The sequence below is a fragment of the Ceratotherium simum genome, chromosome 10 (assembly GCF_057802395.1).
Source record: "Ceratotherium simum simum isolate JZ-2026a chromosome 10, ASM5780239v1, whole genome shotgun sequence".
Lineage (NCBI taxonomy): Eukaryota > Metazoa > Chordata > Mammalia > Perissodactyla > Rhinocerotidae > Ceratotherium > Ceratotherium simum.
The window spans coordinates 127502-140030 of NC_141909.1; the positions used below are offsets into that span (position 1 = coordinate 127502).

The window sequence follows — 12529 nt, forward strand, 5'->3', positions numbered from 1 at the left end:
ACTAGTTAAGTACTTTCTTACTGTAAGGAAAAAAAAAGGTTTATATTTACTTACAGGATTACTAGGATATAAATCCACCAATTTATGAGAGAGATAGAAAAGTTCTACATTAGGGAGAAAGAAAAAAAAGAATAAAGTTATTCATATCAAATCAATTTTTTTTTAAAGCTTCAGTGCATGGCTGTGTATCCTAGTTGTTAGTTTTAGTTTTCTATGTGAGCCACTGCCACAGTATGACAACTGACAGACAAGTGGGGTGGTATGGTTCCACAACTGGGAAACAATCCCAGGCCATGGTGGTGTGAACGCTGACTCATAACCACTAGACCACCAAGGCTGGCTCTCATATTGATTTTAAGATACGACTTTCCTCCACTTACAACTCTTCACAATCATACAAACTGTGATCTCATAGCAATGATGTCATACTTTTCTTTCTTTCTAGATACAAAATCCATTTACCTAATGAAATACAGAAATTCCACGGGGCAGATACTATGGCTGTTTCATTCAAACCCCAGCCCCCCACCTCCTTACCCTGTGCCAGACCTGTAAGTGACCCGAGTGCCCGCTGAGTGACTGGAACACTGGATGAATGGCACATGATAAAACACATCACCTGCTTAAGAGGTTATGTCAAAGAGCCTCATCTATCTTAAAAACCCACATCTCAACTCCACAGGCCTATTACGGACCATCTTAACCACCCACAACCAATCTGGTTGACCAAACTTCCAAGTCTATCAAATCAGCAAGATGATTTCCTCTTGAGAAACATGTAGTCCTAGCACGTCGGGATGACGTTTCCTACGTGCAGACTCGGACTCATGAGACCAGGCAGCTGGCACAGCTACAGCTCAGCAAGTGTCCAGGAGACGTGAAGCTGCTGGTGCACAGACCACACTCTGAGCAGGAGGGTCTGGAGTGGAGTGTCTGGCTTTGTTTCCCTCTCAACAGAGCTCACCATTCAGTTTAAAAGATTTAAGGGTGAATACAGTCCAAACACAACTAAAAGTTTCTGAGATGTTAAAATGAGGAAAACATGAGCAAAAAATTTGCCCCCTTCCAATTTCTAAACAGTTACTGACTCTTGCCACATCAGTTTTCTTATGAATTTTAAAAAGGCAAAATTGCCACCCAACACTCTAAAGCTAACAACCATAAACCACAAATTATATCTGAGAAAAGGAAACAGGGATAAAGAAGCAGAGTGTTCTGCTGGGTTAAGAGAATGACCGTTGGTCACTGTGATAAGCACTTCTTCCCCCAGTTGTTACTTTTATTATAAAACTCCATTATGTTGTTACCTGCAATCTCAATTATCCAGGATTTGTGAGACAAAATTTCAAGAGTTACAGAAATTTTTTTTGTCTTAAAAATTATTATTTTAATTAAAAAAAATTCTTACCATTTGCTTTATTCAGCTCCACAAGTGTCCCTATATGTACAGGTAAACAATTTGCATGGAAAGGATCTTTTTCCATTACTCTGAAAGTTAAAGCAACACATTACTACCCCAGAAACAGTATGTAACAGCACTCATCATAATTAGCTATGCTTAAACAGTCAGTACAGCGTCATGTACAAGACCACCCATTACAATACTGTTCTACTTTTTTAACTCCATTATCTTCAAGTTGGTTCAGTTAAGGCAATGATTAGGTTATAAACGAAAGGGAAAATTCTGGTTTATTTGGAAGGAATAAAACTAAACATTATTACATACATTTACTTTACATCAGTAAACTTGTAACACATCAAATAAAGAGTCTAATTATTTAGAAGGATCAAAAACTACAAAATATTAATAGATCACAAGTATTCATCAATTAAAATTTTTGTGAATTCAAGGATTTTAAGCAACCCCAAAGATCCGTTAAAAATAGTTTATGTAATCTGGTAATGGACAAGCTTGAATTTACTCTGCAAATGGTAAAGATGACTTAAATTATCATCAATTAGTTCAAAATTACTCAGAAAGCATGTCCCATGCATTTCTTAGGTAAAATGTACTGAACTCTATGTTCCTACACAAAAATGCCTGGATATACTTACACAGAAGTAAGTTTGTAGCACATTTTAAAATCACAGTTATAATAATGTCTTTCAGCTAAAGACACTACCACATCCAGATTCTCTTGCAAACCATCTACAGACTCGGGGATGACAGTTTCACGAGGCTTATTATACTGAAACAGAGAAATGTAAACATAAACTCGATGAGCAACACCAAAGCAAAAGCAGACTCCATCTGGCCCACGTGTTGAAAGGATTCACACAAGGACATGTGTGAGCCTCTGGGAACTTTTAACTTCAAGTCTCATCAGTACTCCTCTCAATAAGTTTAATTCTCTTCTCAATTCTATCACAGAATTCCATGGTAGGAAGTATTTTACAAAGTAGAAGTTCAGGAAGCATAAGAAAAACATCCTCATTTTCACGCAACATCATTCCATTTATCTGATAGTTCAATCTTTAGTATAAGGAGTCCCTGGGAGGAAGACAGATAGTTTTGGAAGCTTTTTTAGGAATCACATCGTATATTTTAAATAATGTAAATCTATTCTTGCAAATCAGCTAAATTAATAAAAATTAACTTCTGATAGTTTAACTAGTAAAAGAATAGAGGCCAAATTTAATGAAAGAAATAAGATATTTACAAAAGGCAAATACTAAGTTAGTGTTTTTACTTACCTTCTTTAATTTGTTCTCAAATAAAAAACGTAGCAATTCCTGTTCTTCAGTACAGAGCTTGCTAAGAGGTAGTGATTCAAGAAGTTCTTTTTCTTAAAAATGTTGAGAAAAAAAGAATGTCCTCAATATTTATGGGGGGAAAAAGTCAGCAATGAAAAATATTCTTCTATATTTCTTGGTCTAAGTAAATCAAACTCAAAAGACAAAATAACAAGATCAAAATGTACTAGAGAAAACTAAGACAGCTGTTCCAGACCCTGGTGATGAGACCCACCTGGAGGGCTGTGCCATGAAGCCTTCCAGGTGATCCCGGTCATCACCAGACTCAAGAATCACCAGACCAGCTTCCCAACCCCAGCACTACTGACACTGTGCGCGGACAGTTCTGTTGTGTTGGCTGTCCTAGGCACTGCAGGACGTTTTGCAGGATCTCTGGCCTCTACCCACTAGATGCCAGTAGCAACCTCCTATCCTCCCTCGACCCCTAACTGACAATCAAAAATGTCTCCAGACATCGCCAAATGTCCCCTAGAAGGCAAAATCACCCTGGTTGAGAACTACTGCACTACACTAAAATACATTTGATCCCATTAATACAACATCCCCATTTTCTCTCTGTTTCTCTCGTTTATCCACCTCACATCACTGCCAACATGCTAGGTCAATACTTCTTAGCCCTTGTTGTTCCTTAGGATCATCTGGGAGCTTTAAATCATCTGATGCCAGGGCCCCAGCACCAGAGATTCTGCTTCAACTGGTCTGGAGTTAGGACCCGCACAATGTTTTTAAAGCTCCTCAGGGATTAACAGTGCAGCCAGGTTGAGAATCACTGAATCAGATATTGAAATCTTGGTTTATACTACCTCACACCACTTTTCAAAAAGATGGCCTAATCACACCACAATCCCTCAAGACTGACTGCAAGAGGCACTGCATAATAGTGTACTTTGCAACGTGCTCCATACTTGAAGACATTAAGGAAATAGGTCTATTTAAACCTGTACATAGTCTGCTGTTGATTCAACAGATTTCAGAGAAAAAAACAATCCCAACAATATTAATTGTGCTCAACATAAATGCCTGAGTTTCCACACCTTCTTGGGCTGTCAGCATGTGGTGTGACGTCAGAAGATCAAACGCTTCGAAGCAGTAGACGTCGAGCTTCAGAGCTTCCTTGTAGCTGTAGGTGGCCAGGGTTCTGTTATCCAGAGCATCGTAGATTTTCCCTCGTAAAAGACAAATAGAACTCTTTATCTGTTGGAAAAATATGATGAATCACATACTAAGTCAATATTTTTAAATTTAATTTTTGATCAAAAATTATATATTATCTGCAGGCTGAGACTTTTTTTTACATCTAAACAATGTGTTCCATCCTCACTGTCAGACTCAGTCTGGATTAACAGAAACATGACAGTAAAACTTCTCCAACCTACCTTCCCCAGGCTCTCTTGACTTCAGCACACCTCTATGACCAGCTGCCTATCACGGCTATCTTGTTCATCACTCTGTCTCAAATAGGGTGACAACTTAGGGACAGCAAACAGAGCATGCACATATTACATCAAACTCTAAAACAGTTTGCTAGGTAGATCTCAATGAAAAATATCAGACAACCGGTAGCAATGTAGCACAGTGGTTAGGAGCTTGGCTTTCTGGAACTAGACAGACCAGAGTTCACATCCCAGCTCCGACACTCACTAGTGACCTTGGACCAGTGATTTACCTCTCTTGCCTCAGTTTCCTTTCCTAATTTAATGTACAGGGCTCAGTGAGGACTGGAGGTGGCGCTCTCTAAATAGCAGCACATGGTAAGGCGCCCTCACAGCAGCCACCGCGCTACTATTAACAAGAGGATGTGGAAATCTGATTTATTTCCAGACTCGAAACCTCAAGAAACACATAACTGAGCTTAAAGACGATCCAAAGATGAGTAGCTAAAATTGGTCAAGGGATGAAAAAGAGTCATCATAAAATCAAAATTTTAAAAATATTGGAGGACATTATGAGAGAATCTTAGACCTATGCAATATCTTATGAGTTGTAGAAAAAAAAGTAATTTCATAAAACAATAATGCATTACAAATAAATCGCGCATTTCTCAGAGATAAGTTAACAGATAGGAGGTCCAAAAATAGTAATACCAAGCTCCCTCATAAATGCATTTCTTAGCAGAAAAATGAATGTGCTTAACACATAAATTAACAAACACTTCAAAAAAAGAAAGAGAGAGGGGCTGGCCCCATGGCGTAGCAGTTAAGTGTGCACGCTCCGCTGCTGGCAGCCCAGGTTCGGATCCCAGGCACGCACCATCGCACCGCTTGTCAAGCGATGCTTTGGCGGCATCCCACATAAAGTGGAGGAAGATGGGCACAGATGTCAGCTCAGGGCCAGTCTTCCTCAGCAAAAAGAAGAAGATTGGCATGGATGTTAGCTCAGGGCTGATCTTCCTCACACACACACAAAAAAAACAGAGAGACACCACCTAAGAACGTATACAATTCCTACCTTTTTGAGGTGAAAAGTAGAGTAACCAAGTCCCTTCCTAAGTAAGTTATAAAGAATAACCGGGGAAACGGAGGAAGTGGTGGGTGACAGCTAACAAGCACAGGGTTTCTTTCTGGAGTAATAAAAATGCTCTAAAATTGACTGTGGTGAGTGTTGTACAGCTCCGTGAACACACTAAAAGCCAATGAACTGTACACTTTAAATGAATGAATTGCATGATATGCGAATTATATCTCAAGAAAGCTGTTTAAAAAATAAAGAAAACAAAAGAATAACAGTCCAGATTAGTAATCTCACTGTGGACGTCATTTATTACATCATATTATATAATCTCTGCCAGCAAAGAATTTGCAATTTCATGCAGATATAAAGTATACAAACTGAAATACACAAAATAACATAAATAGTAACACCAAACCACTCCCTGGAAAGAAAGAAACAATCTAAAGTAATCAAGGTTTCTTGGGGCTAAATAAAAAACACTCTTGAAACACAGTAAGAAGAGGAAAGATGATGCCACGTGCAGAGTAGTTTAAGGCATCAAATAAGAGAAGGAGATCTCAAGTCAGCCTACTTCGGACTCAAGCACCTGAAGACAAAATTACAGCTTCCAAGTGATAGCTCAGAAACGTCTCAGAATCTTTTTGGATTTTGGTGGGCAAATTAAATAAACTGGCAACCAAACTGCTTTAACATGACTACACTGAAGTACGTAAAAGAAGAGGGTTTACATTTGCCATGTCAAGTGGATAATTCTTACTGATGTTACCGATGTATGTTTATTACTTACTGATGACTGTGATATTTCCCAGTCACTGGAGGGGTCTTTCAAGCCACTGTCATCCTTTGAGTGTTTCTCAAATAATCTTTTGTTGATCGGCTCCTCCATATCAAGAATGTCAAGAGCCTGCTGATGCTCTCCTGCAGCATACTACGCAGAGAACAGAGACAGCGTCCATCACCCAGGGCTTCTGACACTAATATACACATGAATACTGCAGATTCTAAGAGCCTGCTGATGCTCTCCTGCAGCATACTATGCAGAGAACAGAGACACCGTCCATCACCCAGGGCTTCTGACACTAATATACACACAAGTACTGCAGATTCTAAGAGCCTGCTGATGCTCTCCTGCAGCATACTATGCAGAGAAGAGAGACACGGTCCATCACCCAGGGCTTGTGACACTAGATATACACACAAATACTGCAGATTTTAAGCGAGTAATAAATATTAGATCCACTCATTATTTAAATTTAAAATGTCTAGCGTAGAATTTTCTTCATGTATGTCAGCTTTTAGTAAATGGAGAATCAATATTTCATAGCAAACAACACGAAAGAAAAGAACATTTCCTCAAGGAATACTTCACTAATCCGCCAAGCTCCATCACTAGAATTCTCACACACATGTGAGGAATGCATCACATTCACATAATTAAACTTTTACAAAACAAAAACGAAACTAAGAGCATACTTACATGGCATCTAGCTGCAAGGTAGCGACATGCTTCATACAACTAGGAAAGAAATTAATCTATTAAAAAAGTGGTCAAGATAATATACATCTCCATTCTAAAAGAAAACTATAAGCATGACGAGAAACCTGTTTTCATAGTTTTTCCTTTCACCCTGGCAGAGAAAAAAAATCCGGTCTTTTTAACCCATATTCATCATGAATCTACTGTTTACTAGGCACCAAGGATTCAAAAAGGCGTAAGGACCTGCCCTCAAGGGTTACAGCAGGGGAGACATAAAGAGAGCACAGTTTCTTTCATAAACCATGAAAGAAGGGCATGACAAGGACAAACCAGCTGAGGAACACATCTGTAGGAAGAGATAAGTGGGGAGCTGGTCAGCATTCCAGGCACTGAGTCTGAATAACCATTGCATGTCTAAGGAACCGCAAGTAGTCAGCATGACTGCAGCACATGTGACACGTACCGACGGTGGTGGTGGGTCAGCTGCAGACTGAAGAGAAATCAAGGACCTGGGGTGTCTATTAATGTATCTGATCTTATCCTGTAGCTAACAGGAAACCACCGAGCAAGACTGTGAATGAAATACAGTCATACGTCGCTTAATGACGGGGACACGTTCTGAGAACTGCAGTGTTAGGCGATGTCACCATGGTGCAAACATCAGAGTATATGTGCATAAACGTTGATGGTACAGCCCACTGCACACCTAGGCTCAATGGTACTAATCTTACGGGACCACCGTCGTACATGCGGTCTGTCATTGACTGAAACGTCGTTACGCGGTGCGTGACTGTAACCAGATCTGTGTCTTAGGAAGACCAGCCCTGTGACAGTTTAAAAGAGAAACTGAAGACCGGGAAGGTAGGAGTAGGAAAGATATTACTGGATAAGAACTAAGAAAAGGCTAAAACAACAAAATGGACAAATGAAAGGCCTGACATCTATGACTGGTAATGAGATGGAAAGGAATATCTGTAATTTCAGAGCTATTTAGAAAACTGCATTTTCAACTCAGTGACTAGATGGTGGGAGGTAGGGGGAAAACAACATGACTGAGACTAGGAATAAGAAACTTTCTCTTCACATTCAATAAAAAAAATTGAATCCTTTTAAATAATTTTGACGTAAAACATGCTCCTAACGTACTAATGTAACGACATTTTTAAAAAGTTTTGGAAAGCTTTAAAGTTCATACAATCACTTACTTTGTCCAGTTTTCGTGACCGAAGCGCATGAGCTGCTCTATGATACTGTGCTGTCAGGTAAAGACACTGAGCCAACCAATAAATGTCCTGCGGCTCCTCTGGAGGGAAAAATTACATAAGTGGCCAGAGGTGCAAGGAAATATAGATTTTTAAAGATGGAGAAATCAGAAAAAAAATTAGAATTTGTCACTTACCATGAGAGAGTGAAGCTACTTTATCTGCCCAAAACAGAGCACTTTGATACTGGTGCTGTATCCACAAAAAAAAAAAAAAAAACAAAGTGGTAACTGCTCTATTATTTCAACAGTGTTAAGCAAATACCTAATATTATTAGATTGCTATATAATAAATCAACATCTCAATACAATAATTTTTTACATGTAGTAGGGGTCTGTCAATCATCTCTCTACCTTATATCTCAGTTAAGTGAGTTTTAGCTCAATGCTACAATAAAAACACTACAAGATTTTTGATATATACACTTCAAGAAAAGTTTTTTTTAAACTTATACATTGCAAAACTGTGTCAGCAAGTACCTAAAACAGCACATAATTTAAATGACTGTTTTGCAATATCTAGTCATTAGCGATGGTTCTCCGTCTTTCCAGATCTTTGCCTCAGTCTTCCTGGTACAAACCAGGAACTCTGCTGCTAGTCAATCTGGAGGTTCTGGGATGCTTCTGGGACAGTTACAGGTCTGCCCAGTGTAAGTGCCCTAAGAGTGGAAACCAGGCCTCACTCCACACGCATCCTCAGGGCCAAAAAGAAAAGTGCTCAGAAAGCATCTGTCCAATTCCACTGACCTACGTGCAATCACAACACAGCTCTCCAACGCACTGCAAACATCTGGCAACAGTATCTCACATCCGACTCTGAACATTTCACGATCTCCCCCCCTTCCTTGTTTCCAATTTATCGGGAGAGCGTACATTTTACAAAAACCAAGTGACATCACAGATTAAACTGAAACTGATTCTAGAGACACTTCTCCACTTAAACAGTTTGCTGTTCATTAAACAGTGATGCAAGCAATGCAGATGTAGTTAATACAAATTTTTTTAAAGTACTGATTTGAGACAACAGGCTTGTCTGTATCTTTAATCACTTAAATTCGGCCACACAAGAACCACAACTAAACTTTTCAAAAATTTCCTATTAGCTAGCTAAACTTAAAGACCGCCCTGCAATTTTCCTCCTAAAGTCATCCTTCCATTTCCAGTGAGCGGTAAGTACGTACTGACTCCGACTGCGTGTCCGAGTGTCCAGCTGTCCGGCCGCACGGAGCCCCGACCGCGGGCCCGGGTGTCCGGCTGTCCGGGCGTCCGGCCGAGCGGCCCCGAGCACGTGCAGGGCCCGCCCGCGCCCCGCGGCTCTCACCGTCCGGCGCGGGGCAGGCTAGGGCCGCGTCCCTCCCGCGGGGGCTGCACCCCGAACCAAAGCCCGGCCCGCCCGCCTGGCCCCAGCGAGACCCGACGGTGGCGACCCCCGCGGACCCACGCAGGCCAGGCCGCCCACCTGGTCTAGGTACTGCCGCACGCGCTTCCGCAGCCGCTCCAAGTTCATGGCTGCGCCTCGGCGCGCCCTCGTTCCAGCTGCCGGCCGCCCCGACCCGATCCCGTGCGCCTCCAGACCTTCCGCTCCTCCGGGCCCCGCCCCGGAAGTCCCGGCGAAAGAGTCCTCTCTGGCGCCGGAAGCAGGCGCCGCGCCGTGGGTTCCGCGCGCCGTCTGAGCCCCGGCGGGCGGGGTCTCTAGGCCGCGGAGGCGCGTCCTCTCCGGCTCGGGGCCGCTCAGGCGCCGGCGCCGCTCGCCCGTGAGTCGGTCCTCGGCGGGCGTGGGTGCGCGGGCCTGGGGTCGACGTCCTCCTCTTTCCCTCGGGTCCGCGGTCCCGCACGGGGCCCGTTCCCGCCGCGTCCGGGCACCTCCACGTCCGGGGCCCTCAGGACCCGAAGGCCCCGCCTCACGATATTTCACAGGATGGCAGAGCGCACCGGCGGCCGGCGGAGGGAGGGCTGCACACGGAGTGACCGCGGGCCCGGGGCGTGGGCGCCGCGGAGGGAGGCGTGGACAGGGAGTGACCGTGCGCCCGGGGCGCGGGCCGTGGAGGGAGACGTGGACGTGTAGCAGCGGTGCGGCGGCCCCGCGGAGAGATGCGTGGGCGCCGCGGAGGGACCGTGCGTCTAAGAGGAGCCGCCCGAGGACCGCGCAGCGTCCGTGGAGGAGATTCCCGCTGCCCCGGGCCCTAGCTCCGTCCGTTCAGGCCCGGCCGGGTACCCCGTGTGTGCGCCCGCAGGGCTGGGTTTAGCCGGAATCCGCCGCCCTCCGCGTCTGAAGATCGTGCGCGACCAGACTCCTCGTCCCCACCGCGCCGTGGCGTCTGACCACCTGGAAGCTCTCACTCTGAAGGTCTCTCCGTCGTCCCCGTCCACACAGCTCGCCGTGACCTCGGCTGCAAACGCCGCCCTCTTGTGCCGTGAGCCCACCGCGTTTCCCTCGCAGGGTCCCTGCACCCCCGCGAGGCTCCACCCCCGATGAAACCTCCCTTCCCGGGCTTTAACTAAGGTCGCTGGAATGGGTTTTTTAAACGCAGTTTATATGAAATACCCAGAACAGGCACGTCAGGAGCGAGGCGCTGAGAAGCAGTGTCGGGGGCTGGTGCCGGCTGGGCTGCCTGGAAGACGAGGGACTGCTGAACGGGACTTGTCGTAGGGTGGTGACAGTGACCTAAAGCTGACTAGTGATTGCTGCACAATTCCGAGTAAACTAAAAGCATTGAGCTATGCACTTTAAATTTTACAGTATGTAAAACATATCTTAAATACAGTTATAACAAAACTCCTTTGACAGGTTGAATGCAAAAAGAAACATCGTTTGACAAGTATTGTTTACTTAACTCACTATACATAAATGGTGCTGGCAGTTAAGTGTGCAGAGATGCTCAGAGGGCTACCTGCCTCATAAGGATGGTCACCACAGCACCGTCTGTGAAAGCAAAAGTTTAGGGGCCACTTAATAACCCATCGTTTAAAAGACTGATTAAGGAAGTCAAGTGTACTGACGTAGTGGAATACCACACAGCCGTCAAACAGAACAAGGCAGGTCTGCGTGTGTGAAATTGGAATAGTCCAAGATAAGGAAGAAAAAGCAAGGTGTAGGAAGCTGTTTATCGGTTGTGTCCGTTTGGGTAAAATGGAATACTAACTGAAAAATAGGTAGAAAGCTCCTTGAACTGTCCACGGAAGGAGAAGTTAGAAACCTGGGGACAGTGCGATGCCTTCTGTGAGGAGTGCCAGCCCTGAGAGATGGGGGCAGGGAGACTTTTTCCTGGATGTCTGTTTGTGCTTTTGAGTTTCAGACCGTGTATGTGCCTTATGTTTTTAAAAGTGGATATAACCTTTATAAACATAAAAGCCTGAGAAAAGAACATGCAGAGAAGCCAAAAGAACTTAAAACTTCCCATAAAGAATCCCATCACTCAAAAATTCTCTCCCAGGGCTGGCCTGGTGGTGTAGCAGTTAAGTTTGGCTTTGGCAGCCTGGGGTTCGCCTGTTCAGATCCTGGGGGCCGACCTACTCACCTCTCATCAAGCCATGCTGAGGTGGTGTCACACATAGAAGAGCTACAACTCTACAACTAGGATACACAACTACGTACTGGGGCTTTGGGGAGAAAAAAGAGGGAGATTGGCAACAGATGTTAGTGCAGGGCGAATCTTCCTCAAAAAAAAAAAATTCTTCTCTCCAACTTTTGTGAATAATCTGCCATCTCCTCTTCTATGTGTACACATAGACTGTAATATTTTGAAATCGTACTTTTATTTGTTTGTTTGTTTTTATTTATTTATATTGTTTTGTGAGGAAGATCAGCCCTGAGCTAACATCCGTGCTAATCTTCCTCTTTTTGCTGAGGAAGACCGGCCCTGAGCTAACATCGATTGCCAATCCTCCTTTTTTTCCTCAAAGCCCCAGTAGATAGTTGTATGTCATAGTTGTACATCCTTCTAGTTGCTGGACGTGGGACGCGGCCTCAGCGTGGCAGGAGAAGCGGTGCATCGGTGCGCGCCCGGGATCCAAACCCGGGCTGCCAGTATTGGAGCATGCACGCTTAACCGCTAAGCAACGGGGCTGGCCCCTGAAATCGTACTGTTAAATTTCTTCTATATCTCTCCCGTTCCTTCTCCCTCCCCACCCCCTCCAAGCAAGCAGATAGTAATCAGCTCTGTGCTCATTAACGTGGCGGAGGCAAGTGGCAAGGTATATTTTAAGCCATATTTTCAACTGCTTCTATTCATTTAATATTTATAGATAATTATTTGTGTATTCCTTAGGTTTTATCTTTTTTGTCGTGTAAGTTGCACATGGATGCACTCTCTTTATAAAAGATTCCCACAATAAAGGTTTATACAGGCTATGAACCTTCCCCTCTCCCTTCCCTCCTCCACAATCACTGTCAATATTGTGCATTTTCTGCTTCCTTCTGTGCCTTGGAGGCACATATGCACATTTACAAATATATCTCTTTTTCTTCTCTACAAAAATGAGTTGGTACTATGTGTAATTATTCTGAGAACTGCCTTGTTCACTGGTATACCTTAGAGATCTTACCCCATCAGAACCTGCCTTGTTCTTTTCAAGGACTGAAGAAT

General features: G+C 43.8%; 1 protein-coding gene across 5 annotated transcripts in view; it reads right to left on the reverse strand.

Moving 5' to 3' along the window:
* CDC16 (cell division cycle 16) overlaps positions 1–9553 on the reverse strand; it is a 29986-nt gene extending 20433 nt beyond the window's left edge. For 2 of the 5 annotated variants that reach the window (XM_004423193.3, XM_087435786.1), the window contains exons 1-10: positions 9403–9553; positions 8082–8136; positions 7888–7985; positions 6683–6721; positions 5993–6133; positions 3789–3948; positions 2695–2786; positions 2056–2189; positions 1409–1488; positions 55–104 (exon numbers count right to left, since the gene is read on the reverse strand). In XM_004423193.3, coding sequence (XP_004423250.1) covers positions 55–104; positions 1409–1488; positions 2056–2189; positions 2695–2786; positions 3789–3948; positions 5993–6133; positions 6683–6721; positions 7888–7985; positions 8082–8136; positions 9403–9450 — 897 coding nt within the window. In that variant the 5' untranslated portion in view covers positions 9451–9553. Of the gene's footprint in view, positions 1–54; positions 105–1408; positions 1489–2055; positions 2190–2694; positions 2787–3788; positions 3949–5992; positions 6134–6682; positions 6722–7887; positions 7986–8081; positions 8137–9124; positions 9262–9402 lie in introns of those variants that run through there. The other 3 variants (XM_087435787.1, XM_087435784.1, XM_087435785.1) reach the window with 3 other exon arrangements.
* Positions 9554–12529: the final 2976 nt, after the last annotated feature.